At 38.9% G+C, this 26,273-nt stretch overlaps 1 protein-coding gene across 1 annotated transcript in view; it reads left to right on the top strand.

Moving 5' to 3' along the window:
* Positions 1-25,838, top strand: part of LOC126440373 (molybdenum cofactor biosynthesis protein 1-like) — a 77,337-nt gene extending 51,499 nt beyond the window's left edge. Inside the window, exons 7-8 of the mRNA XM_050090661.1 lie at positions 3,570-3,655; positions 25,759-25,838. Of these exons, the coding sequence (XP_049946618.1) occupies positions 3,570-3,655; positions 25,759-25,814 (142 nt within the window). The 3' untranslated portion in view covers positions 25,815-25,838. The remainder of the gene's footprint in view (positions 1-3,569; positions 3,656-25,758) is intronic.
* Positions 25,839-26,273: the final 435 nt, after the last annotated feature.

Here is a 26,273-nt window from a genome sequence, read left to right as displayed (position 1 = left end):
AACAGATCTCCCAAGCAATACATTCCTCCCCACCCAACAACAATGGTACTACCCCCAGACCACACAGAAGCATCCCCCTTGTCACCCAATATTATCCTGGCCTCGAATACATCAACTAATTACTCCGCCAAGGATATGACTTTCTCAAGTCAAGCCCTGAAATGAGATCATCCCTTGACAATATTCTCCCCACACCACCCAGAGTTGCCTTTTGCCAACCCCCTAACCTCCGTATCATCCTTGTCAAACCCTACAATATTCCCAGACCACCTTCTCTACCCAGTGGTTCCTACCCCTGTAACCGACCCCGATGCAAAACCTGAATCCACTTTCCCTTCTTCCCCTTTTTTCCCCTCTCTCCTCCCTGATGAAGGAACGAAGTTCCGAAAGCTAGGATACGTCAATTTTCTGTTCTGTTTTGTGTATGTATCGGCTGTACTGAGCTGAGGTAAGTACTGGCCAGGCCCTCTATCTCTTTGTTAGTATTTGTTTCATATATATAAACACACACACACACACACACACACACACACACACACACACACACACACAGACAGACAGGGTGATGCGTATTAACATTTAAAAACCTCCAAAGCACTGTAGATGACCCTGAGACAAGTAATTTAATACAAGACACATGGGATCACAAATGTTGGATACGATACAAATGTTGGGAAATGTGTCAAAAGTGAATGATAAATGTCACCAGATGATGTACCTTGTCATGCTTGCAGTGGTAGAGCCTCTCGGTCTGTCACACTTGATCATCCCAACCCAAGTCAAGTATTCATATCATTGTGGCTACGGACACACATGTGCGACTTTAGTGATGGCGTTCAGGATTTGAGTCTTGCATCTGGCAGGCAGTATTTTTTCATTGTGTTTAACAATTATGTATTTATATTGAAGTTTATTATTTTATTTACCGATCTTGCAGTTTCCTTGATTTCTTGCAAAGTACAGTACAAATCAAAACCTACCGTATTGCATAAAAAGTAGATGAGTATAAACTTCAGAATAGCATCATTGCCATTAAATGACCTATGTTTTCTTTACTAACTAATGTCTGTAAACAAAAAGAGGACAGAAGCAAAAAACACAAAATCAGAACTGCTTTTGCTTGATTACAGCAGGGACAGTAATTTCGTAACATCTACATTTACAACAGATCATATTTACAAAATGTTTTCGAAATTTGCTCTGTTTGCTCAAATGAAAGTATTGCACTGCTCAGTCATTCCTTTACACTCAACCCCGACTGCTGCACATGCTGTGGGGTATGTCATCTGGTTATGTCATATGTTCAGTGTTTCTCGCCAATTTTTGGGGTATTTTGAAATGTACAAAAAGGCAAATGCAGAAAATTATCACATTTGGCAGCACATTACCTGCGTCACAGAAAAATAATGTATACGAATCTTCTCAGATTTTCCACTGAATAACTTTGTGCAAGCCTCACAATATTTCAGCAACACAACTGTTCGTCATCTTCAGGTAGTGGTGGGTCCTGTCATCACTGCTGCAAGATGTGACTGGTGATATTTGCACAGCAGAACTGAAATTTGTCAGGCTAGAAGCAGGAGTACGAAGGCACTCCCAGTTGGATGGAAATGCCATTCATAGTAGCCTTCTGCTTATGTGTTGTGGGCAATGACTGCACTTCTGGACACTCGTGTGGTTAAACGCTGAATTAACTCTCTGCAAGGTGCTGCATCAGGTCATACATCGGAGGATCTGGTTTCCACTGTTTTAATTTCATGGCAGTCAGTGCTGGATTCTGGGCAGTGCTTAGTCAAAATTCCATATTCCTGTTGGTAAGATTGCCCACCGTATGGATACATGCCTCATTCTTAAAAACACAATCCTAGAGTGATGATCCTGAGAATAAAATTTCAGTCCTCTTGGGAAACATGTGGTGCCCTGTATTCAGGCAGTGCTCTGCTACCACTAATTTACTGGGTGGCATTTTTGTCAGCGCTGTTGAACACAGTGTTCTTGCACAATGTGAGGTGTCTGCCCTATATAAGATTTCCCATAATGGCATCAGATCTTATATATGATCTGTGTTTTCTAAGGTCAAGATTGTCTTTAACTGAACACAAACAATTCCTTAGTTTTGCTGGTAGACAAAAAACACACTTGATTCTGTTTCTCTTAGTGATTCTTTCTATTTTTGAAAACATGCCACTGAAATATGGTAGGAAAGCCATTTGCAGTGCTTGTCTAAGTAACTTCATTTACATCCCTACACTGAACTTGCTTTGCTCAGAACACATTGCAAATCTGTTTACAAGAATAAACATTCTGCTGGAACACTGTTCTTAGGTGTTACAGTTCACCAGGCAGACTGTCGGTATCTGAGATCACGTGTGCTCTATGTGCCAGGGAGTGTAAGACACCACCACATTGTGCAGGGTGACGGCAACTTTTGGACCGCAAATATAACTCTGCGTGTATCAGTTTGCAGTAGAGACTAAGCCCCAGTGTTCTGTCAGCTTTTCTTCTAACCGTGACATCCAGGAATGGTAAGCTGCTATCTTTTTGTACTTCCACAGTGAACTGAATATTTAGATGGACCGAGTGCAAATGCTGCAGGAACATAGGTAGTGTCTGTATTATGTGGGCCACACCACAAATGTCTCTTCAGCATTCTGCCAGAAGGAGGAATGTTGGATATTTACTAAGGGAAATAGAGGATCTCCCATGGGAACACTGTCCACTTGATTAAAGTAGTTGGTGTTACATAAGAAATAGGATGAGGTATGCACATTTTTAAACAGCACCACAATTTCTTTCTCAAACTTGCTGCTAATAACCTCTAATGAGGGCTGCAGGGCACTTTTGTAAGTAATGATATAACATTTGAGCTAACTAAAAGATCTGAAAGTTCTAGTTTAAGCATTTTCAGGTATTCTATGAAATCCTCTGAATTCTAAATATGATGGTCATAGTCATCCACATGATAAATTTCAAAGCTGTCATGTGGAAATTGCCAGTTCCATCTTGCAGCAGTGATGGTGGAAATCACCATCACCTGAAGATGCCAAAACGTTGTGTCACTGAAATATTGAGGGAGGGACTTGCATAATGTTATCTGGTGGGGAACCCAAAGTGTTTTTGCAACAGATCTATCAGGCAAGCCTGAAAAGTCACATATACTCCAAGCAGTAAGTACCTATTGTAAAATGGTCACATTAGTGAGCTTCGCAATTAATTAACAGTTTATCAATAAATTTGGCTTCATTTTGCAAGAAATTGTGCTGTGTTCCACTACTCCCTCTTCAACAAAACTAATGTCAGTTTCTGCTCCACCTCTTCAGCCCGAGATCCTATGTATACTCTTGAGCATTTGTGTAAGATACCTGTTTATTTATAAAAATAAAAGTAACTTCTATCATGACTTTCCCATTTTTGTCCAGTGGGTTTGTTATCCTGCTGTTGCCTACTGCAGACTACAAGATTACTGTTGAAGATTTCTGCAAAGTTTTTCTTCCTTTTTAGTGTACCAACATTTCACTGTGTGGTGTTGGCCTGGTACTGTTTAACGGGTGTTTTAACTGTTGTTTCAGAGATGCAATACGAAGCAAATGCAGTGAGGATGACTTGCTTGCCATGATTGGGGCAGCAGTGAGAAGAAAGAAGAAACAACATGCAGGTAAGATACATTACAGCAAATGTAACTCTATAGATAGAAAGAAAATTTCTGCTTAACAAGTCATAGCAAACATAAGAGCAAAACAGAACGAAAAACAACAGTGATAGAACCTGAGTTTTTTGTGTAAAATTGGATTTAATTTTTTATTTAGTATTCATTCTGATTAATGCCCATTGGTCAACAGTACATTTCAGCCCTAGAATTTGGTTCTGCAAGGTCCACCAGATAACCATATATGGCTGTTGTAACTCCTTTATTGGACTTCAGAAGTTTTCCAGCAACAAATCTTTTTTTTTTCTTTCTTTCTTTTTTTTTTCTTTTTTTAAAAATAGCTAAAATGCAGAAAACATCATAAAGGAAACACTCACAGAAAAGCGTCAGTGTCCTTGAAACAATGGAAACTCCAGTAGGAATATCAACAATGTTGGAAAAGACAGATTACTACTTACTGATGAAGGCTGTGGCTGAAAGCTTTGTGTAAGTTTCTTTTAATTCTGCCCATCTGCAGCCTAAGGTATCTTCTTTATGGTAAGTAACAGTCTGTCTTTTCCTTCATTATTCATTAGTGTTCTTTGTTTTTATTGCTGTTTAGCAAGCATCGTGTGGTACATAAGGGATGTGAATAGCGTCAGATGTTGAATCATCACTCTGGAGGATATGAAGGTGCTGCATATTGGTGTGAGACAGCATTATCTGATGAGAGTTTGAAAGAAACCTCATTGTGGATGTCCATTTGGTCGCCTGGTTAAACCTTGCAACATCTGTATTTTTGGAGTATTTGGATCTGACAGTGGCCTGATGTTGGAAAGTAAGGGCATACTCATCATCAATCTTCCAGTTGACTACATCAGACCGCTACAAGGGAGCATCACTGTGTAGTGTACTGAGTACATTGTAATCTGTTCATGTCTGTGACTGCCATCTGAGAACAAGTACAGTAAACTCTCGTGCAGCTACACTTTTGGCTAGCTAGATTGACGCTTGACAAGTTTCAATTTGCATGCACCTGGAGCCAAGCATTTGCTAGTGTTTTTTGGCAATCTACTGCTAATCAGTGCACTGGTGCGTGTCAAAAGTCCAAGTATCATCAATTCGTGCGTGTGTTGGTTGAAGCTCTAGTGTGTTTCTTATTCGTATGCCACTGCCATCTATTGGAACTCCTTGGAAGTACAGTACATACAGTATTGTTCTATGCAGCGCAACGTAGCCCTGTCGAAACCGACAATTAGAGTGCGCCGCCTAACACTTTCCACTTGTTGTCGGTACACCAAAGCTGAGTGTTTAACAGTGAACGTACAACACCCTGTTGTGTTGCCACGTGGGCTTGGGTAGAACAGAGGAAATGGCATAGATGTATCGAATGCTTTCATTTGATGGCTGCCACAGCCTGGTTTCAAAAATCAAAAGTTTGTCTAGTGCATCTCGAGTGTTGTCAAGTTTTGCATCTGTGTGTTTCTGATTTGAGGTTTTGTGCTCCCACTATGTGCCTTAAAGTGTCCAGAGATAAAAGGGGCCAAAAACCATAAAGGACTCAGTCGAGTGTCTGTAAAAAGAACACTGAACGTGACTACGGGCACAAAACATAAAACGAATGTGATCTTGTTGGAAAAAGAGCTTCACACTTTGCAGAGAATTGATGCTGGTGAGCCACCCACAAAAGTTGCTGCAGAGTAGGAGTACAATTACTGATCGGAAGACAAATCGATCAGGAATTGAAAAATTTTGTTCCATCCAAGCATTGGGCAGCGCAGTGAAATCTTGAAAAACAATGAGAAAAGGTGCACATCCTCAGTTAGAAGAGGCATTATTTTTGTGGCACGAATAAATAAGAGCCAAAGATGTGTCAGTTTCACGTCCTCTACTTTGTCAAAATGAGCTGATGAGCTGATTGAAGGAAAGAAGCAAGAATTCCTCGGAAGTAATGGCCGGCAGGATTGTTTCAAGAAGCGGCATGGCATTCATGAAATTGCCATCAGTGCCAAATCATTATCTGGGGATGAAGCTGCTACGCTGATTTTAAGAAGAAACTGCACACAATCATTGACAAAGGAGGTTATACTGGCAATCAACTTTACAAATGTGATGAGACTGAGTTGAATTACAAAATGCTGCCAACGAAAACCCTTGCCTCTAAAGAAGAAGAAATGGCTTCCGGGTACAAAAAAATCAAAGAAAGATTTACTGTCCTCACTTGCAGTAATGCCACTGGCAATCATAAACTGTGTCTTACTTTAATTGGCAAATCCAAAACACCAAGAGCATTTAGACACCAACCAACCAGCTTTGCCACTGAGGTACACGAATCAGTCTTAAGGCATGTATGAACAGTGCCATCTTCAGAGAGTGGTTCCAGGCAGAGTTTGTTCCAGCTGTAGTAAATTACATGGAAGGAAAAGGACTTCCTTGAAAAGCGCTACTTCTTGTGGATAATGCTCCTTATCACCCAGGTGATCTGCAAGATGGGGATATCAAAGTTGTATTTCTCCCACAAAATGTCACATCTCTATGTCAACCGATGGACCAAGGTATTCTTGAGGCGATAGAAAAACATTACAGACGCAAGATGCTGGAATACTTAATAGGTGTGATTGATGCTGCAGATGATTTTGTGGAAGCTCTTAAAAAAATCGATGTTTTAAGTGTCATTCATTGATTGCTGAAGCTTGGAATCTAATTCCTCCAGTTCCTCTTGTTAGGTCTTGGAAAAAACTCTTAGATCGTAAGGCAACCTAAGTGGTGGGAAGGAGGAGGCAACACCGAAACTCAAGCTGACATAATTTTGGTGAATGTACTGGAGAAGCTGGTTGTAAAGACACACACTTCGAAGACATTGAAGAGTGGATGGAAAATGGCATTTTTTCATGTGACTGAGGATGAAATCGTCCAAATTGTGACCGATCATAAAGCGTTAGAAGACTATGTTTCTGATGATGAATCAGAGAAAAATATTCCTCACACATTCTGTTACGAAGTGATCCAAACTGCCCTGGAGTACATCAGCCAACAGGAGGAGACTATTTATCCTGAAATAGTTTGATTTCAATGTTGGAGATGTATTGTTGCAGCAATAGTTTCTCAAGCAAAAAAACAAAAAAAAAGACATTCGTGACTTCGTTACCAAAAAATAAACTCTAATGAAGCATCCTAGAACTTCTATGTCCATAACTTAAAAGGTTTCTTTTTTTTAATTTTCTTGAAAGTTCCTCTAGACAGACTTTTCGTTCCTTTGAGTAATCTCTAGATTTGTTTCACAATTTTGTTCAGTAGTTTATTTTTTATTCAAAAGAGCAGGTAATAAAATTAAAACTCCTGTTTTTTCCTGCTGCCAAATAAGGGAGATTTTTTTCTGTAAGAATGCAAAATAAACGAGCTTTGTTATACAGCATTTAAAAGCTTTGAGTTTTCAATCATAGTTTGGTGCCTTTTTAACATGTCAACACAATTTTTTCAGTAAAAAAGTACAGGGTTGTTTGCAACCGTATCAGAAACGTTTTACATACCCTACGCACGTTTTACGATCGTATTTCGCAATATTGACACAATTTGTAGTGTTCACATGTGAAAACAGGGGGACTTTGATTTATCTGAAATTTTCGTTATCGGAACCGGCCACCGTCCTGATCATTTCGGATAAACAGGAGTTCACTGTAATAGACTCCTTGCAACATGCTGTGTCATACAGCTAGGAGCAGCCAGACTATGGCATTGCCATCCTGCACATAGGCTGCCATTAACACTCAAGCAAATGACTGCATGCGAAGTGGTGCCATGATCGAGAAGTATGGACTGCTAATGAATGGTGTCACATTATGTTCACTAATGAGTCCCAGTCCTGCACTGCTCCAAATGACTATCGTGGAGAAGTTTGACAGTGACCCGGGGAGATTGGGAGAGGTCCCATTCTTCCACATTTTTGGGGGGGGGGTCACAAAGGAGTCCCATGGTGTGGGGAGCCATTGGGTATGACTTCAAGTCACGGCTTGTAATGGCCGAGGGAACTCTGATGGTACAGCAGTGTGTAATAGTATTGTGGTGCTATTTTTCAACAGGCCAGTGCTTGTCCACATGTAGTATGTGTCTCTTTAAATTGTCTGTGTGATGTTGATATACTCCTGTGGCCAGCAAAATCCCCATATCTGTCCCCGATAGAACATTATGGGACCAACATGGACGTCAACTCCGTCCCACTGCCTGTATCCATGATTGCAATGTCCAGTTACAACAGTTGTGGATCACCTTTCTCAGGAGGGTATGCAGCAGCTTTACGACATCCTCCCGCACTGTCCAGGCCAGACAGGGTGCATTGCTGTATTGATAAGTGGGCTCAAACTGATAAGTTCTGTGTAAATTTGACTCTGTTTTGTTATCACTGAAATAACATCACATATCCTCTAAATTCGCTATGTTTCAATTTGTTTTCTCCCCACCTTCTGAGTGTCTCACTTTTTTTCAAGCAGTGTAATTTAAGACAGACATAAGAATATGAAAATGGGATGGCATATCACATTGCTATTCAACTATGCCCCTAAGAAAATGGTAAGGTAATGGAGAAGAGCAGGTGCACTATTACACTGACTAGAACGTAAACTTAAAGATAGAATTATATTGTGTAACCTATACCGATGACATAATACTAATTGACAAAAACATTACTGATGTGCTAAAGCAATTTGAAATATTAAGGGAGCAAGCTAGGAAAATTGGACTACTAATTTCACCTGGAGAAAAAATTCTTGGCTGATACCAAAATGGCACTAGTTGAACTTATATAGGCAACAACATAGTATTTGGTGTTAAAGAGTTTAAATAATTAGGTGAAAAAGACCACTGAACATCATAATGAAAAGAAGGCCATAGAATACAGACTTCAGAAAATACAAACTGTCTCTCAGTTAACTAAAAGTATTTTTCCTGGAACTTTAAAATCTAACATTGTACAACAGTGATCAAATTAGAATTTCTTTATGCATGAGAGAGACTCTTTGTCCAACACAAGACATGAAAACAGCAAACTGAATTAGAAGAATGTAAAATTGTAGTAAAAATCTTAGGCCCAAGAATAAAAGATGGAACACATCACACAGAACCCAGCGTGAAATCTCCATCAAATTCCTAAAAACTCTTGTTACAATGTGTCTCCAAAGAATCCAACTTGTGGGACATACAGAAAGAATGTGTCCAAACAGGAAGCTCATTGGATTCCCACATACTTGAAAAATAAGATCCAACTGATGAAAACAAACAGGAAGAGACCTTAAGAAATTGGAATCACTACATTTACAGTATTCTGATGTAGTGATGAGTCACACAGAGTGCAGTTTCACAGTAGCTTGATCCATGCTTGTACTTGTGTATGTAGTATATGCAAGTGTGTACAGCGTCTATTCTTGTGTACTCACAATATGCTAATTTAGTGGCCGAGCAGTAAACCGGATCCCTACTCAGTTCCAGTGTGCTGTGCTAATTATTCTTCTTCACTTGACATTTATGCTTGGAGCTGCAAGAGAGGTCATTTTGCAGATAGTGCCACAAAAACAACAAATTCTCAGATATCAGTTTAACTTACACGCTTCAACATCATAGACAACATTTCACATTAATATGTTGCAGAACACTAGATTAGTGTTAAAATTGCCAGAGTAAACATTGTTCTCCATGTGACAGATTGTCACCCGATGTCCAAAATCGATAAATTTTATATCTCTGCACAGAGAAGCAGCTGGTTGGTCATTGTCATGTGTGGTGCTAATCAATGGGTCGAGCTCGTTGCTGGCACAGCGCCACCACAGAGTAAGTGGCCCCTCATCCCAGCAGGTGGCGATGTTTTAACACCCGTATAGCTCCCCAGACTTACCACGTCTGTGGATAACTCCGTCTCTGCACAGAACTTCCCACATTTCCCACACAGTGGGCCATAGTATCTTTTACACACAATAAATCTTCAAACTTATTTCATTGGCTAAGTTAAATTTCGAGTGTGACATGCTATTTAGTAAAAAATAGCAAACGGTAGACATGGATGTTATTGTGACTCTTTCCTAAGGCAACATTTGTGTATTACACTTGTAGAAGTGCACTGCAAAATAAAACAGTAGACCGTAAGTTCAAACAATGGAAACTCCAGGTTGGAATATCAGCAGTGTAGGAAAAGATAGAGTGCTAATTACCATAAAGATGGCACGTTAAAATGCAGACAGGCACAGTTAAGACACTTACACATAAGCTTTTGGCCACAACCTTCATCAGAAAAAGAAATAGAAATACACACCATTCATTCACACAAGCAAGCACACCTCACACACACATGACCGCCAACTCCGACAGCTCAGAGCAGAATGCTAGTCTGTAAGTTTGCTACACAATAAAATAATTATTCTGAGCTACAAGAAAAATGGATTCAAAGAACTAAACTGCTTGAAGAAAAAAAAGGGAAGCTCCCTGAAGCAACGTAGTTTCACGAGTGTGCATACCAGTGGTAAATTATGAGAGTCGCAACTCTCTGAAATGGATACAAAGGCCACCAGATTGCATTAGCTTTGTTTGTGTCTTGGATTGTTACCATGAATGGTAGGAGCTATAAGAGATGTGAAGAGTGTAAGATGTTGAGTGATCCCTGTGAAGGACACAGATGCCCTGTACTTCTGTGAGTCAGCATTATCAGCATGTAACAAAATTTGAAGGGGCCTAATTGTGTGTCTCCATTTGCCAGGCTGATTGAATTATGCAATATGCAGATTTGTGAGACATTCAGATGTGGTAGTGGCCCCATGTTGGACTGCTTGGGAACGTAAGGGCAGCGTGCTTGTCAGCAAGCTTCCAGTTGACCGTGTCTGACGAGCCCATGGGAGAATCGCTGTAATGTACACTGAGCACATTGTAACCCTTTCACACCTGCACCTGTCATGTGATCAGCAGTGAGTCACATTCTGCAAGACCCGCGATTGCAGTTGTCAGTCAGTATGACAACGACATAGGGAGAGGGCGTGTGGGGCAGCATCGGATATGACTTCAGGTCACTCTGACAGCACAGCAGTATGTCATGAACATCCTACATCCTCATTTGCTACCTCCATGTCCAACGGAGTTACAAGAGACAGAGCAGTGAAAACATATCCAGTTGTTGACTCACAAAATGGTTTTGAGCTGTGACGCATATAGTCTTAAGTGAATCATTCATACAAAAAGAAAAGAAGAAGAAGCTAAAGTCAGAATGTGAAAAAATTGGAGAATGGAATAGATATTTGAAGACTTCACACTTGAAACTCCCAGTTTTCCTATTGTGAAAGTGCCTTTGTGACCATATGCATTTCACTGACGATAAACTTTTTTTTCCCCCCTGGGTCTTGGCTCCATATTTTTTCATCCAGTTGAGTCAGAATACTTGCATAGTATTTGTGAGGTATTGTTTCAGTCTTGCAAGCTAATCTAAAATACAAATCCCTTTTGCATCCTAGAAAACAATGACCACTCTTTCTCTCTGATGAAGTCACCTTGGCTATTTTTGTGCAACTGCTGTTTCATTTCGGTCATCTCTCATCCACAGGAACAGATTGGTGCATAGAATCAGTTGTGTGTCAGATTGTCCCAAATTGTTTTTCACATTAGGTTGTAGTGAGGCTTCAACAGATATGCCACTCACTTTCTGGTACAGCCACGGCATCAACTGTTTTGCACATCTTTTTAATTACTGATCTTGCAATATCACACTGTGTTCTTTCTCAGCATTTTCATATTTGATTGTAATTCTAGGAAATTGTTCATGAGTCATCTTACAGACATATGCCACATATGAATTCAGCCACCCATTCCTTAACTGTTGACTATGAAGGAACTCCCCTCATGAACCATGGACCTTACCGTTGGTGGGGAGGCTTGCGTGCCTCAGCGATACAGATGGCCGTACCGTAGGTGCAACCACAATGGAGGGGTATCCGTTGAGAGGCCAGACAAACATGTGGTTCCTGAAGAGGGGCAGCAGCCTTTTCAGTAGTTGCAGGGGCAACAGTCTGGATGATTGACTGATCTGGCTTTGTAACATTAACCAAAATGGCCTTGCTGTGCTGGTACTGCGAACGGCTGAAAGCAAGGGGAAACTACAGCCATAATTTTTCCCGAGGACATGCAGCTCTACAACTAGACTAGAAGAAGAGATCGGTTGGTAGGACATGTTTTGAGGCATCAAGGCATCACAAATTTAGCATTGGAAGGCAGCATGGAGGGTGAAAATCGTAGAGGGAGACCAAGAGATGAATACACTAAGCAGATTTAGAAGGATGTAGGTTGCAGGAGGTACTGGGAGATGAAGAAGCTTGCACAGGATAGAGTAGCATGGAGAGCTGCATCAAACCAGTCTCAGGACTGAAGACCACAACAACAACAACATGAATGAACTGACTCCTAATAAGTAAGATGATGCCTGTAGAAAAGTACAGCAAAACAGTAATCTCAAAAAAGGACAGGGTAGACAGCACATTCTGTAGGACATATTAAAAATGATTGGTAAAAGAGACTTGGCGTGTTAAATGCAGCTTTTGATTACATGATAATTGAATTGGATAGATAAACAATCTACTCGCTAAGTGGCGGCAGAACACACACATAAAAGAAGATTATAATTAGGCGAGCTTTCAGAGCCAGTAGCTCATTCTTCAGGCAGAAGGGTTGAAGTGGAAGGAAGAGGGGTGAAGGATAGGTCTAGGAAAAAGGTTAGATTTTGAGAAAGTTACCCAGAACTGCAGATCAGGGGAGACTTTCCAGATGGGATGTGATTCCACATCTACATACATACTCCACTAGCCACCATATGGTGCATGGCTGAAGGTACCCTGTCTCACTACAATAGTCTGAATAAAATTGCTTGATAGTTGACATCAATCACTTGCTGCAACAATGTTGCCATATTGGCTACCAGCTACCGTTTGGTTACAGGTGACAACAAACAAGCGGCTCACTTCACAAATTATGTTAAATGTTTAACACAGAGCAATTTTTCTAGTGGCTGGTGCAAGGTATGTCAGAAATGTTGGATACTCTGTTGACTATTGATTTAAAGTGACCAGTGACTGAACTGGGGCAGACAACGCGTTTTGTATCCCTGACTGTAAACTTGTGTCCTAACCCAGCTGAGAAAATTGTGGTCAACAGTCTGCAGCAGTACTAATATCATTATCGCTTTGTTCATGGCGATTAAAGCTAACCCTTAAGGGTAAACTCAAGACAACAAAAACTCAATTTCAGGGCTGAAAGCAAATTGAAATTTCTCCGTGTCATTTGTTACCTGTAACTATCCTTAAACTAGCTGCACATGCTGCCATGTTTGAAACCAGTGAACAGTCCGTGTGGACCCTTAGTCGTGGATTATAGATGACTGAGACAGATTCCAAATGAAGAAATAATGACAAGATGAAAAATAAGACCAAATAGAACAGTCAAAACAATGATGAAAAATGATGCAGCGAAGTATTAAAAATAAAAAAATACATTTAAACCAATTAATTGAATGAAAATAATAATCACACTCATTTGGTTAGATTTAGAATTACAAATTTTGCTACATTGATGAGATTCAAACCTACGACATGCTACACATTAGATTAATCTGCCAACCATTGTGCTATGCCACAGCACTGCATGAAGTATTTATATATGTGAATGTAGTGACCCAGTTCCAACTATGAATTGCAACCTTAAAAATTTCAGTTTCACGCAGTATAGTGAAAAGCTTATCTAATGTAAGATGATCTCTGTGAATATGATAACTATAAGTATGATACTGAATTACACCTTGTGCTGATTTATTCAGTAGTGTTTGGTTAGTGCTATGAATGAAATATGTGTCTTTCATTAGCATTGTTAATGTGTGTTGTTTTTGGTGTAGTTATCATGTGTCATGAAATACATAATAAAAGTGTCGGGCTCATAATTCGGGATACAAATACATCAAGAAAGAATGCTGTACCAGGAATTGGAAGTGACTGGACAATTTTGGTGGAGTTTGGCAACAGCAGACAGTTCAAGTGTGACGCTGACAACTCTTATTGGCGTTTGAAGTGCCAACTATCAAGTAATTTTAATTCGACTGTAGTCAGTTCCTTTCCCGTTCCATCTGCCAATCGAGTGGGGAAAAAGTGAATGTCTATATGCCTCTCTATGAGTCCTAATTTGTCATCTCTTATCTTCGTGGTCCCTATGCGTAATGTATGTTGGTGCAAGCAGAATTGTTCTGCAGTCAGCACAGTGTTCCTCAAAATCCCTCCAGGGATTCCCATTTGAGTTCCAGAAACATCTCCATAATACTTGTATGTTGTTGTTTCAACCTACTGTTAACAAATCTAGTATCCTGCCTCTGAAATACCTCAATGTCTGCTTTAATTTGACCCCTTGTGGATCCCAGACACTCAAACTGTACTCAAGAAGAGATCACACTAGCACCCTATATGTGATGTCCATCACAGCTGAGCCACACTAGTAAAATCCACCCAACAAACGAAAGATGATTATTCACCTTCCCTACCATGACCCTCACAAGTTTGTTCCATTTCATATCACATTGCAAAGTTATGTCCAGATATTGAAACAATATGACTTCTTCATTCATGACACTACTAATGCAGGATTCTGGCATTATGGATTTGTTTTTCCAACTCATTTGCAGTAACTTATACTTTTCTACATTTAGGGTTAGCTGTCATTTATTGCACCAACTGGGAACTTTGTCCAAGTCATCTTTTATCCTCCTAAATCACTCAACAATGACACCTTCCATACACCACATCATCATCAGCAAACAACCATAGATTACTGTCCACTTTGTCCATCAGATCAGTTATGCACATAGAAAATATGAGTAATAGCGCTCCTAGCACACATCCCTGGAACGATCCTAATGATACCCTAGTCACTGATGGACACTCACCGTCGGGATAATGTAGTGGGTTCTATTACTTCAGAAGTCTTTGAGCCACTCACATGTCTGGGAACCTATTCCATGTGCTTGTACCTTTGTTAAAAGTCTGCAGTGAGGCACTATGTCAAATGCTTCTCGGAAATCAAGAAATATGGAATCTGGGTTTGTGAATTTTGTGATGGCAAAGTTAGAGGAGCAATGCATCTGCATTAAATTTTGCGTGAAACTCAAGAAAACCTTTACAGAGACACACCAAATGATGCAGGGAGCCTATAGCGATGAGTGCTTAAGCCATACTCGGTGTTACGTATTATTCACACGTTTTAAAAATGGCTTTACAAAAGTCAAAAATAATCCTTGTTCAGGACGCTCTTAGATGTCCCCTGATGTTGCTTGTGTCAGGAACGTCAAAGAAATTGTGTGTGGCAGTCGAAGATACACTGTCTGAGAGATTGTAGTAGAATGTAACATTTCAATTGGATCATGTTATGAAATGACACAGCATCTTGGAATGCATTGTGTTGCCGCCAAGTTCATTCCACGGCTCATGAGTCAAGACCAAAAAAACTTTTGGATCTCACAAATGAGAATGAGATGTTCCTTGCGAGAATAGTATGACCCCTGCAGACTTCTTTTTATTTCCAAAGTTGAAAAGGATGAAGTTTTGCAATGGTAGATGAGATAAAAGAAAATTCGCAGACGGCACTTTATGCGACCCAGCAAGAGGTGTGTCAAGACTGCTCCTGGAAGTGGAAATGATATTGGGAGCAGTGTATCAATTGTGGAGGAGAGTATTTCGAAGGAGACAATCCATAGTAATTAAAAGATAAGCATAGAAAATTTTGTGGACAAAGTTTTGGAATTTTTTGAACAGACGTCGTATGACAAAAGGGCATGCTGAGTTGCCCATGAGCGATGCTTTGTACTGATTTGTGGACATAAACTTATTGGTCTCTATGAAACTGATTAGATTCAAACCCAGAATATGTTCAAGAATTCTGCAGCAAACTGATGTTACGGGTATTGGGCTGTAATTTCGCGGGTCTGTTCTTTCGCCCTTCGTATATACAGGAGACGCCTCTGTATTTTTTTCCCCAGTTGCTAGGTCTTTCTGCTGGGTGAGAGATTCACAATAAATACAAGCTAAGTAAGGGTCCAGTGCCATATAGCACTCTTTGTAAAACCAAATTGAGATTCCATCTGCAACTGGCGACTAATTTGTTTTTAATTATTTCAGGCGTCGGGGATGCTTACGAGGGTGGTTTGAAAAGTTCTTGAAACAGAATAGAAAAAATGTACTTATGTCACTGAAACTTTTTTATTTTTCAATGTACCCTGCTTGTAGATTAATTCACTTGGTCCAACAGTGTTCCAATACCTCGATCCCATCTCGACAATGATTTTCCTCCAGGCCTATAAAATAGTTGTCAACTCAGGCTATCAATTCTTCATTTAAGTGAATCTTCATCCACAAAGAAAAATTTTAAGTTTAGGGAAGAGGCACGTGTGGCAACAATTCATACCTTAGTTTGTGTAATTTTACCATGGCGATGGTACATGCATGCAAGCGTGCATTTGCTTGATGCTAGACGACTTTCTTCCTTATTAAACCTGGCCTTTTTCGCATATCATTTGTTGCAATTTGTCCAGAAGGTTAGCATAGTATTCTCCAGTAATTGTTTGCCCAGTGGGGAGATAATGTACAAACAGAATCCCCTTCTCATCCCAGAACACTGATGCCATGCCCTTCCCCGCTGAAGGAATTTGGTGGCGCATCCCAGAACACTGACGCCATGTCCTTCCCCGCTGAAGGAGTTTGGCGGCGGAGATTCAGCATGTTTCCACTGCCTTGATTGTTGCTTTGTCTCTGGGGTATAGTAGTAAACCAAAGTTTCCTCGTGGTCACAAACCAGCACAAAAGATCTTGTTTGTTTCTCCTAAAACAGGCCAAACATTGTTGTGATATGTCCATTCTCATGCGTTTTTGACACAGCGTCAAGAGTCGCGGCACCCATCTTGTGAATACCTTTCAGATGACATCTGGCAAGCGTGAGCAATTTCATGCACTCTAAATTGGTGATCCTCCTTGATCATTATGCGGACTTTTGCAATGATTTCTAGAGTAGTGACACGTTTTGGCTGACCTATTCATGGATGATCATCATCTAAGCTCTCCTGACCAAATTGAAATTCATTTATCCACTTGGCAACAGTTGAAGACAAAGGAGCAGAGTCCCCTGGTGTTTTCTGGAAATCGGCATGAATGTCCTTCACTTTCATACCTTTCTTTATGAAGTATTTAATCACTGCTTGAATCTCGACCCGACCCCCCGTCCCGTACCGTCGCGTCTTTGCAGATCACTGCACAGGAACAACAACAGAGCCGTGTCGCTGCCACAGCTCTCTTCCAAGAGCACTGACATGGGACGGGTTTACAGGCAACAGTCCAATGAATATCATGTGAACAACTTGTGCTAGTGCTGGCCTCTTGTGGTGATTGTTGTTAGGTGTCTTTGTGCTATTGTCAAATGACGGTATGTTTATATGATTCTCTTGCATGAATTATTTCTTAAATGTAAAATTTAAAACATTTATCTCCTACTGCCACACCAGACTGGTCAAGTGACATGATGGAAACCTTTGACTCACTTAGTGATTTTACACAGGACAATAATTTCCCCTGCTTCTCAGCCAGATCTTTTGCTGAGGTATGACAGTGGTAGTAACCTTTCCTTGTTGCCATTTGGCATTCTCTTTTGAACCAAGAGTGCAGTAGCTTTTCCTTCCTCAGTATTTTCCGAATTTCATTGTTAAACCACAGTGGCTCTTTTGCATCCTTAATTCGTTTACTAGGTACAGACTTGTTGAGAGTGCAATTCACGATCTGTTTAAGCTTTGACCATAATCTCTCTACGTCCATCTTAATGGAACTAAGTGATGTCAGTTCTGTCTAAGTGAGATGCTAACATCTGCTTATCTGCTCTTTCTGGCATGAACGTTTTCCTAGCCTTCTTGACTGATTTATTAATTTTTGTAACCTTAGTTATTATGATGTTATCATGATTATTAATCCCCATCTCTATGCTGAAGTCATTGATGATATCTGGCCTGTTTGTAACTACAAGGTCTAAGATATTTCCATTGCATGTGGCATGGTAAACTAGGTGCTCAAGACAATTTTCGAAAACCACATTCAAAAGTGCTTCACAAGATTGACTGCACCCCCTGCAATGAAGCCATAGGCTACCATCTATACTCAGTAGACTAAATTCACCTCCAACTAGTATTGCATGATCTAGGTATTTACGTGCTACTGTCTATAGACTTTCTGTGAATGGCTCCAAAACTGTCATAGCAGAACTGGGTGGCTGATTATCCATTAATTAACGTGATTTCACCTAGACTTGTTATACGCAACCAGATAACTTCACTGTCACAATCAGCTTTGACCTCAATAGAGACAATGGACACTCCCTCTCCTACAGTGTCTAACCTGCCTTTCTGATATATATTCCATTAATCACTAAATATGTCAGAGCTTTCTGCTCTCGGTTTCAGCCATCTCTCAGTCTCTGAGAATAATTTGAGTGCGATACTTTCCTGGATGGCAGTAAATTCGGAAACTGTGTTACAAGTACATTGACAACTGATAAAATTTTGACAATCTACACTGGAGTGAATTCAAAAGATAAACCTCAACCAACATTAAATGTATCTTGGTGATAAAGAGCCCAAATAAATAAATTGATGATTTTATTCCATTTCATCTGATTGAGTGAAACACACACAGCATAACTACTCAGAAAACAACTATAGTGCTGATTACATTTACTATCATACATGTAGCACTCTGAGAACATTTCACCTTGTCATAGTAGTCCTGTGTTTTGGAACTAGGCAGTGCTTCATTTCACAAAGCGAAAGGAATAGCTTGTGTAAAAAACAAAAGAAGGGGAAATAGTGGTTGCTGGTGTTTTTAACATTATCATTCAATTTAGTTCCTATTGTGAACTTTGCAGCTAGGATATGTAAATGCTCTGAGACTGCTATTGATAATATCTTTATGAACAAATCTAGGGGAAAGACGTCATATCACAAAACCAATAGTAAATGGACTATCTGATCACGACGTGCAGCATCTTGTGTTAAATGTTGAAACTTGTCAGGATAAAAAAATATTAAATCTGAGTACAGGAGGACAATAAATAAGCCAGAAATTGAGGAATTCAGGAAATTGCTCAAAGACATGAACTGGAGAGATGTTTACCTGACTCAAATGGAAAATGCAAAGCATTTATTAATAAAGTTACCTCCTCTTTTGAAAATTGTTTTCCCCTAAAGGTAACTCAGATCACACAGAAGTCAAAAGATAAACCATGGATTATACAAGGAATAAAGATATCATGTGGGGCAAAAAGGAGACTGTATCTACTATCTAGGAACGTTTCTGATATTAGAATTGTAATGCATTACAAAGAATACTGCAAAATATTGAATCAAGTAATCCAGAAATCGAAGTAGCTTTATTAAGAGAAAATGATAATTGTATCGGGCAACAAAATAAGAACTGTTTCAGATATAGTGAAGACAGAGAGAAGTGGGGCCAAAAAGGAAGTGGAACAGATAGCTCTAAAAGTAAATGAGACTTTGGTAACAAGAGCATGTAGTGTTGTAAATCTCTTAAGCAAGACTTAATTTTTGTTACTGACGGCTCGGGGTTATCAGGTTTGGTGAATGGTGCAATGGAGTATCTGGGACCAGTCTTTGAAGAACATCATGTAGAACCTATTCGAGGAACTTTGAATTCCAACCATTGCTTCTCAGTATACTTACTCCTTAATGAAATTTGTTGCAAGTTATATATCTATATTTCCAACAAGTAGCTCAATACATATTATCAATACTAGGAATAAGAAAAATCTACATAAAGACCTAAAATCACTTATGTTGGTCCAAAAGGGGGTCCAATATTCAGGAACACACATTTTCAATAAAATACCAGCAACCATTAAAAACTTGGTTTCAGATAAAGCACAGTTTAAACAGAGTTTGAATGACTTTTTGATAGGCAATGCCTTCTACTCTATAGATGAATATCCTAACAGAGACTGTTAGGCCAGCTTAAGTAAAAATATGTTAGATATAAGTTTTGACAGCACTTGGTTGCAACAGTCAATATTAAGTATTTTGTGTATGATAAATTTATTAATAGTGCATAACAATGTTTCATTCTGACAGCGTATTAATTCTGTAAATATTAGCTTTTCCAGTTTATTGTATTGTATTCACCTATTTTGACAATCTCATGACAAATGATCAGGGTAGTATTCATTATATTAAAATGTTTTGTGTTATACATTCTGACATGTTCCACACCCTCGAGAATCATCTTATTTTTTCGGTGTATGTAATGAAAACTGAATCAAATCAAATCCAATCACCATCTCTCATCATGTAATAACTTCACTTCTTCTTCTTCCCTTGTCGTCTCCTGTTTTTCCAGTACTCGTCCATCTCCTCCTCATGTTTTTCCCCCTTTATTCTATTCGTGTTGTTCTCAATCCCCTATTTCTTCTGCATTGAAAGCCTTTTATTTTTATTTACTTTTTTTTTTTTATTGAGGTGAGTCTCTACGGACTGCGTGGTAACAACCGACTTCACTGTAGTGTCCAGGTCTTGTTCTTGCTCCAGCTTTGACTTCCTGCCAGTATCTTCTGAGCCCCTCCAAGAAGTACCTTTTTATGCCCTTCAGATAAGGGTCCTCACTGTCTTTCGGATGTTGATGCCATGTTAAAACCTTGGTAGTTGGTCACCAATCTTCTAAATTTGTTCCTTTCAGGAATTTCTCTCTGAGATACCAATCTGCTTAAGATCTTTTTCACATTCTTTGAACCATCTCGGCCTCGTTTTCTTAGATGGGATGAAACTCTGTATTCTTTTTGATAGTCGATCACCGTCCATTTTCATGAGATGACCACAAAATAACAATCATTTCTTTGTAATGGATGCTGTGATAGGTTCTGTCTTGCTGCACGATTCCTCATTTGCTCTCATTCGCCATTGTCCATCGACCCATATATTACCTTAGGATTTTCCTTAATATCCTACACTCACACTTTTCCAGCCGCTCAGCTTGACCTTGTCTATTTGTGGTCAAAGTTTTGGATGCTTATAAGCCCTCAGGTTTTACAACTGTATTATAATGTTGGAACTTGGCCCACATACTCATAGACTTTTTGTTATAAGTATTCTTTGTCAGTTGGTATGCTTGGTCTAACTTCCTCATCCTGGCAATTGCTTCTTCTTTTAATCCATTCTCCTGGTGGATGACTTCACCGAGATACCTGAAATTCTTAACTCATCCGATTTTTTTCCAGGTTGGTTATCATCCATTCAGGTCCATCACAGATGTTCGTCATATATTTTGTCTTTTGAATAGAGATCTGGAGTCTAACTTTTTTCAGCAATTTCTGACAGCCTATTTATCTTGTTGACTGCTGACTCTATGTTGTTAGCAAAAATGGCCAGGTCAGCCGCAAAATCTAAGCAGTCAATGCACACCCCTTTGTTCTTAGGACCAAGTCTGAACCACTCTTCATTTGTTTCTTCTTGGGCTAATAACTTTCTCCACTCTCGAGTGACCTTTTCCAAGACACAATTGAAAAGGAGAGGGATAGTCCATCTCCTCGTCTTATGTCCGTTCTGATTGTAAAGGGTTTAGATACCTCACCCATAAATTTAAATTTTGACGCTGTGTTAGTAAGAGTTTGTTTGATCAGCTTTCTTGAGGTATTATCCATCCCAAACTTTTCCAAAATATTCATTAATGCCTGTCAGTCGATGGAGTCATATACTTTTTGAAAATCAACAAACATGACCACATAGTTATTTCTTCCAGTTTTTTGGACCTGATGATGTTCTTCAGGCTAAAGATCTGTTCTGCGCAAGAATCGCCCTTTCGGAAACCAGCTTGATAGTCCCCAATCAGTTGGTTACAATGACCTTCTATTCTATTCTGTATCACTTTGGAGAGAATCTTATATGGAACAGATACTAATGAGGTACCCCTATAGTTATTGACATTCTATTTATCACCTTTTTTGTGTAGACGATGGATTAAAGCTGACTGCCATTCAGTTGGTATCATCCCAGCTCTCCAGATCTCCTCAAAAAGTTGGACTAGTATATCTAGAGTTTCATTATTTGCCAGCTTCAGTAGTTCCACCACTATTGAATCCTCTCCAGCTGCCTTATTATTCTTAAAGTTGTTGATGATCTCTTTGGTCTCCTCTTTACTAGATGGAGATTAGGGGTAGTTTGTGGATTGGGGCACATGCAGGGAATCTTTCTTTCGGTTCATCACAATTAAGTAGGTTTTCAAAGTAACGAGACATGATCTTGCAGTTTTCTTTGTTGGTCAGGCCGAGTGTGGTGTGCATACTGTAAGACCTTCAGTACACACACCATCAGATTATTTGACTTGTTGCTCTAACGAAGTAAGCGAGTGTCAGCAATATGTCTCGTGGTCTTATCATGGTGTGTTTATCTTCTGCCATTCGGTCAGATGATAGAAATGCCACTTGCATGCTTAGAGTAGCAGATTGACGGTGACCAACTTTAAACAGAATTTGATTAATTTTCACACACATTTACTAAAATAATAACAAATATAAAAATTACTTAACTTGGTTCTGGATGCTATTTACAATTGACAATCTGAAGTTCTTTGGGATTGGTACGTTAATCTTATTCTCACATATATCTCAGATACTTGACAAAAGTGTCTATACATTTATCTTCATGGCTATGTACAGGAATATGGTAATCTTATCAGGCGCAGACTGAATCTTGACTATGGACTGGTACAGACAATTGTAGAACTCGACGGACTGGTACAGACTAATGCAGACTGGTACAGACTAATGCAGACTCATACAGACTGGTGCAGACAAATGCAGACTGACTGATCGAAGGTCTTTACACTCGTTATAATACCTCGCACGTTCATGTATCACTGCGCGAGTGTGATGCGCGAGGAGAAAATGTTCTATGTTAGCAGCAATCTCATTGGCTGCGTTACATATTAATACGCGGATCGGCGGAAGCAGAATTTTGTCCGTCTCTATGGCAGCGCCATCTCATAGTGCGGAGATGGACGAGCGCTGCGCCTGCGCTGTTTTGCTTAGCGGGGCGCACTCTAGTGGGAAATTTGTGTACGCGCTGAATATGCGGAACTATGTACACAACACTGAGCTTTCCATTTTCGTCTCTAAAACAAAAACTAGGGGCTTGGTATCCTTTCAAGTTCGATTTGAACGTCTGATAGAAGTCTCTGACATTGTTTATCTGGAAACGCTGATCGATCTATTCTAACTGCTGTTTCTCATGCAATTGCTTAGACCTTCATAGAGTTCTGGCTGCATATTTTCGAACTTCATGGAATACATCAAAATCATCAGGACTCCTGGTAGAATTCCACTTTTTCCATGCACTTGCTGTTTAGGCCACCACCTCACCACAAACCTCATTCCACCATGTATGATTCCTCTTTTTAGCTGTCAGGATTGTAGTATTAGCTGCTTGTTGGATCATGGAGGCAATGTCTGCCCATTTATGGGATTCAACTGTCAGTTACTGGTGGCATTGTTCCAATATGTTTTGATTGATTTTGATCTTCGCAATATCATATTTATGAATTTTATTTCCGGTTTTCACGGTCTTATTGAGAGGGATGAAATTAATTTTGATCTTGGAGAGGTGATGATCCTTTTAAATTCAGTATTTTATCTGTAAAAAGGTTTCTTTCTATTATTTCTGATTGTTTGATGTTGTTTCTTTCTTATTTCTGTAATCCATGCTATCATTGAGTCCTTCTTCCAGTACTACTCATTCAGTAGAGGTCTCTAAAAAAAGATTAATCTTCTTTTAGCCATTACTTCTGATATTTTCTCAAAATTTTTGTAGATCTCCTCATTACTTCTCATTTTCCAGCCATCTGTAGCTTGTATTGCAATCATTATTTTCTAATAATGCTCCTTTGAGGAACCTCTGTTCTGTCCAGCTTATAGTTCATCATTAGGCATCCTCATCCATATAAACATCCTGGTCATACCACTGTGGGATAGTGTTTTAGTTTTGTTTTTTTAGTTGTACATTTCTTGTTGTAAATATCCTTTGTAAAACGATTTGCTCTCTCCAGTTTGCTGACTCTTGCATCTACTGTTAATTCTTCTAGTCCATTTTGTTGTACAGTTTGTCCAATATATTTAAATTTACTTACTAATGCTATTTTACATTTTTGTTTTTCTAAGAATGTTGATGCATTGTTTGAAATTGTCATCAATGTTGTTTTTTCGGCTGAAATTTTGGGACCAGCTCTCTTTGCTATTTCTTCCAAAAGATTTCTTTCAATAACTGTCTGTCAGATTTTTTGAAAGTATATCAGAATCATCTGCAGAAGCCAGGCAGTTTACCTTAATTCCATTTGTTATTCGTCCTAAAATTATTGGTTCAATTTTGTAATTTTTTTTTCTCCAAATTCCAGATACTTTCTATTTTTTCTAGAATGCAGTGTTACAGTAAAGGTGATAAACTGTCCCCTTGTCTAACACCAGTTTTTATTTCAAATGGTTGAGATACTTCTCCCATAAATTTAGCTTCAGTCATCCTATTTGCTAGTGTTTTGAGGATTATGTTTGCTTTAATACAAAATTCTTTGATGATTTTACCTATAATTTCTCTGCCTACCAAATCAAAAGTTTTCTTGAAACCAATACATGTTACTATTATAGGGTTGGTGATTAGCAGTCTGTGGAGGATTATCGATTTTCTAATAAACATCTGCTCTGTACAGGGTCTTCCCTTTCTAGAGCTCCTCGAGATTCTCCCAGTTATTTGTCTAAAGTTTCTACAACTCTGTCCAGAGAATTTTTGATGATATTTTGTATACCACTGGCAGAAGTGAGGCATCTCTGCCATTGTTGACATTTTGAGTGTCCCCTTTTTTTCATAGCTGTGGATTAATGCTTTCAATAATCTCTTCAGCTTTCCAAATGTTCTCAAACAGCAGTTGTAGATCATTTGTGTGTTCTGACTATTTCAATAATTTTGCTGTAGTGGAGTCTTCATTTGTTGCTTTGAAGTTTTGGAAGATTTGATGGCTTCATGAATTTATTGCTCTGTTAGTGGAAAATCTTCCTCCAGATGTTGTGGGACTGCTATTATATATTGCTACAATGTGCTGTTATTATTGTTGTTGTTGTTGTTGTTGTTGTTTGGTTGCCTGTTCTTCAGCACTTTCTTTCTGTTTCCTTTATCTATTTGCCGCCATTTTAGCCCATTTACCGGTATTTTCAGCTTGTTCTTCACTTATTTGACCTTTTGGTGGCTTTTCTTGAAGAGATCTTATTTCTCAGCATTTAAAATTACATCATCTGCTGCTCTTTCGCAACTGAATTTCATCATGTCCATCTTCCTTGACTCAAGATCCTGAATTTTCATCCTTAATTCTTGAACAGTCTCATTTCTCTTTTTGTGTTTTCCAGATGAAGAAACTTTTGGTCCTCAAAGCTAAGATTAGTATCAGTTTTTTTATTTGTTTCTGCCTATGGCTGCTATATCTCTTTAGTTAGAATATTTTCTCTCTCTGTATTTGATTATAGTCTAAGTCTGAATATTTTTATAAGTACATTTATTGCTGTAGCAATGAGTAAAATAAATTGTATTGCACTGCCTGTAGCATGTAGCACCATTTTGACTTTTAGTCCTCTTGCTGTACAAAAAGTAGCTTTGATGATTACTTAATGCAAGTATTTTGTAAGAGCTGTGGAACGGTTAGTATCTGTTTATATTTTTCTGATTAATTCAAGCTCGTCAATGCACATCCTGTGTTAAGGAAATATTTGCACTGAATTTACTGTGTGTTAAATATAAGCAGTGGATCCATTGGGGTAGTCTGTTTGGTAGAAATATGTCAAGGTGAACAAAACAGGAGATGGTGAAGGAAGAGAGGGAAAAGAACAACATTTGCTTCTCATCAGCATTATAACTGGGTTGCAACATTCAGTGAAAATTATCTGTGACAGGAAGTTGTCATAAATACATTTTTTGAAGAAACTTTATGTTTGTATAAGCATTTATTAAATTTAAAAAGTTGGATTTCATCTGTTAATACAAAAGATAATGTTTTGCATTGCAGGCATGATGAACCTGTCAAAGATGAAGAATCGGCCAATGATTCTTATTGGAGGATAACAGTATGTATAACTTAAACTTGAGATTCTTGAAAATAAAGCTAGTCAGTATTTCTTAACAGTACTGATTTAAATACATCTAAAAGATCGCTGTTACCTAAATGAAAGTTGACGGGCAAAGTCTTAGTGGACATTTGTATAAAATTGTCATAGGTGTTATTTACAAGAAGAGTAAGTAGTTTCAACAGGAATGTGGTGAGACATTTAACAAATGTCATGACCACACATTAATAGGACCTTATAACACTACCATTATGATATTAGTATGCTTTTACGTAAATAACAGAAACCCTGTCTCTATGTTGCCACGTATAACCCTCTTACTAAAATTTAGTTTAGTTTTAAAATAAAATACACTATCGAAGGATAGTCCTGTTTACAGGAAAAGATAATCAATAGAGTTATCCTTCTTACAGGATTTACCGTGTGTTGCGTCTAATGGATAAGTAAATTGGACTAT

This window comes from Schistocerca serialis, unplaced genomic scaffold (genome assembly GCF_023864345.2).
Source record: "Schistocerca serialis cubense isolate TAMUIC-IGC-003099 unplaced genomic scaffold, iqSchSeri2.2 HiC_scaffold_1362, whole genome shotgun sequence".
Lineage (NCBI taxonomy): Eukaryota > Metazoa > Arthropoda > Insecta > Orthoptera > Acrididae > Schistocerca > Schistocerca serialis.
Note: the sequence above shows the minus strand (reverse complement) of the source record. Positions and strands in the feature narration are given on the sequence as shown.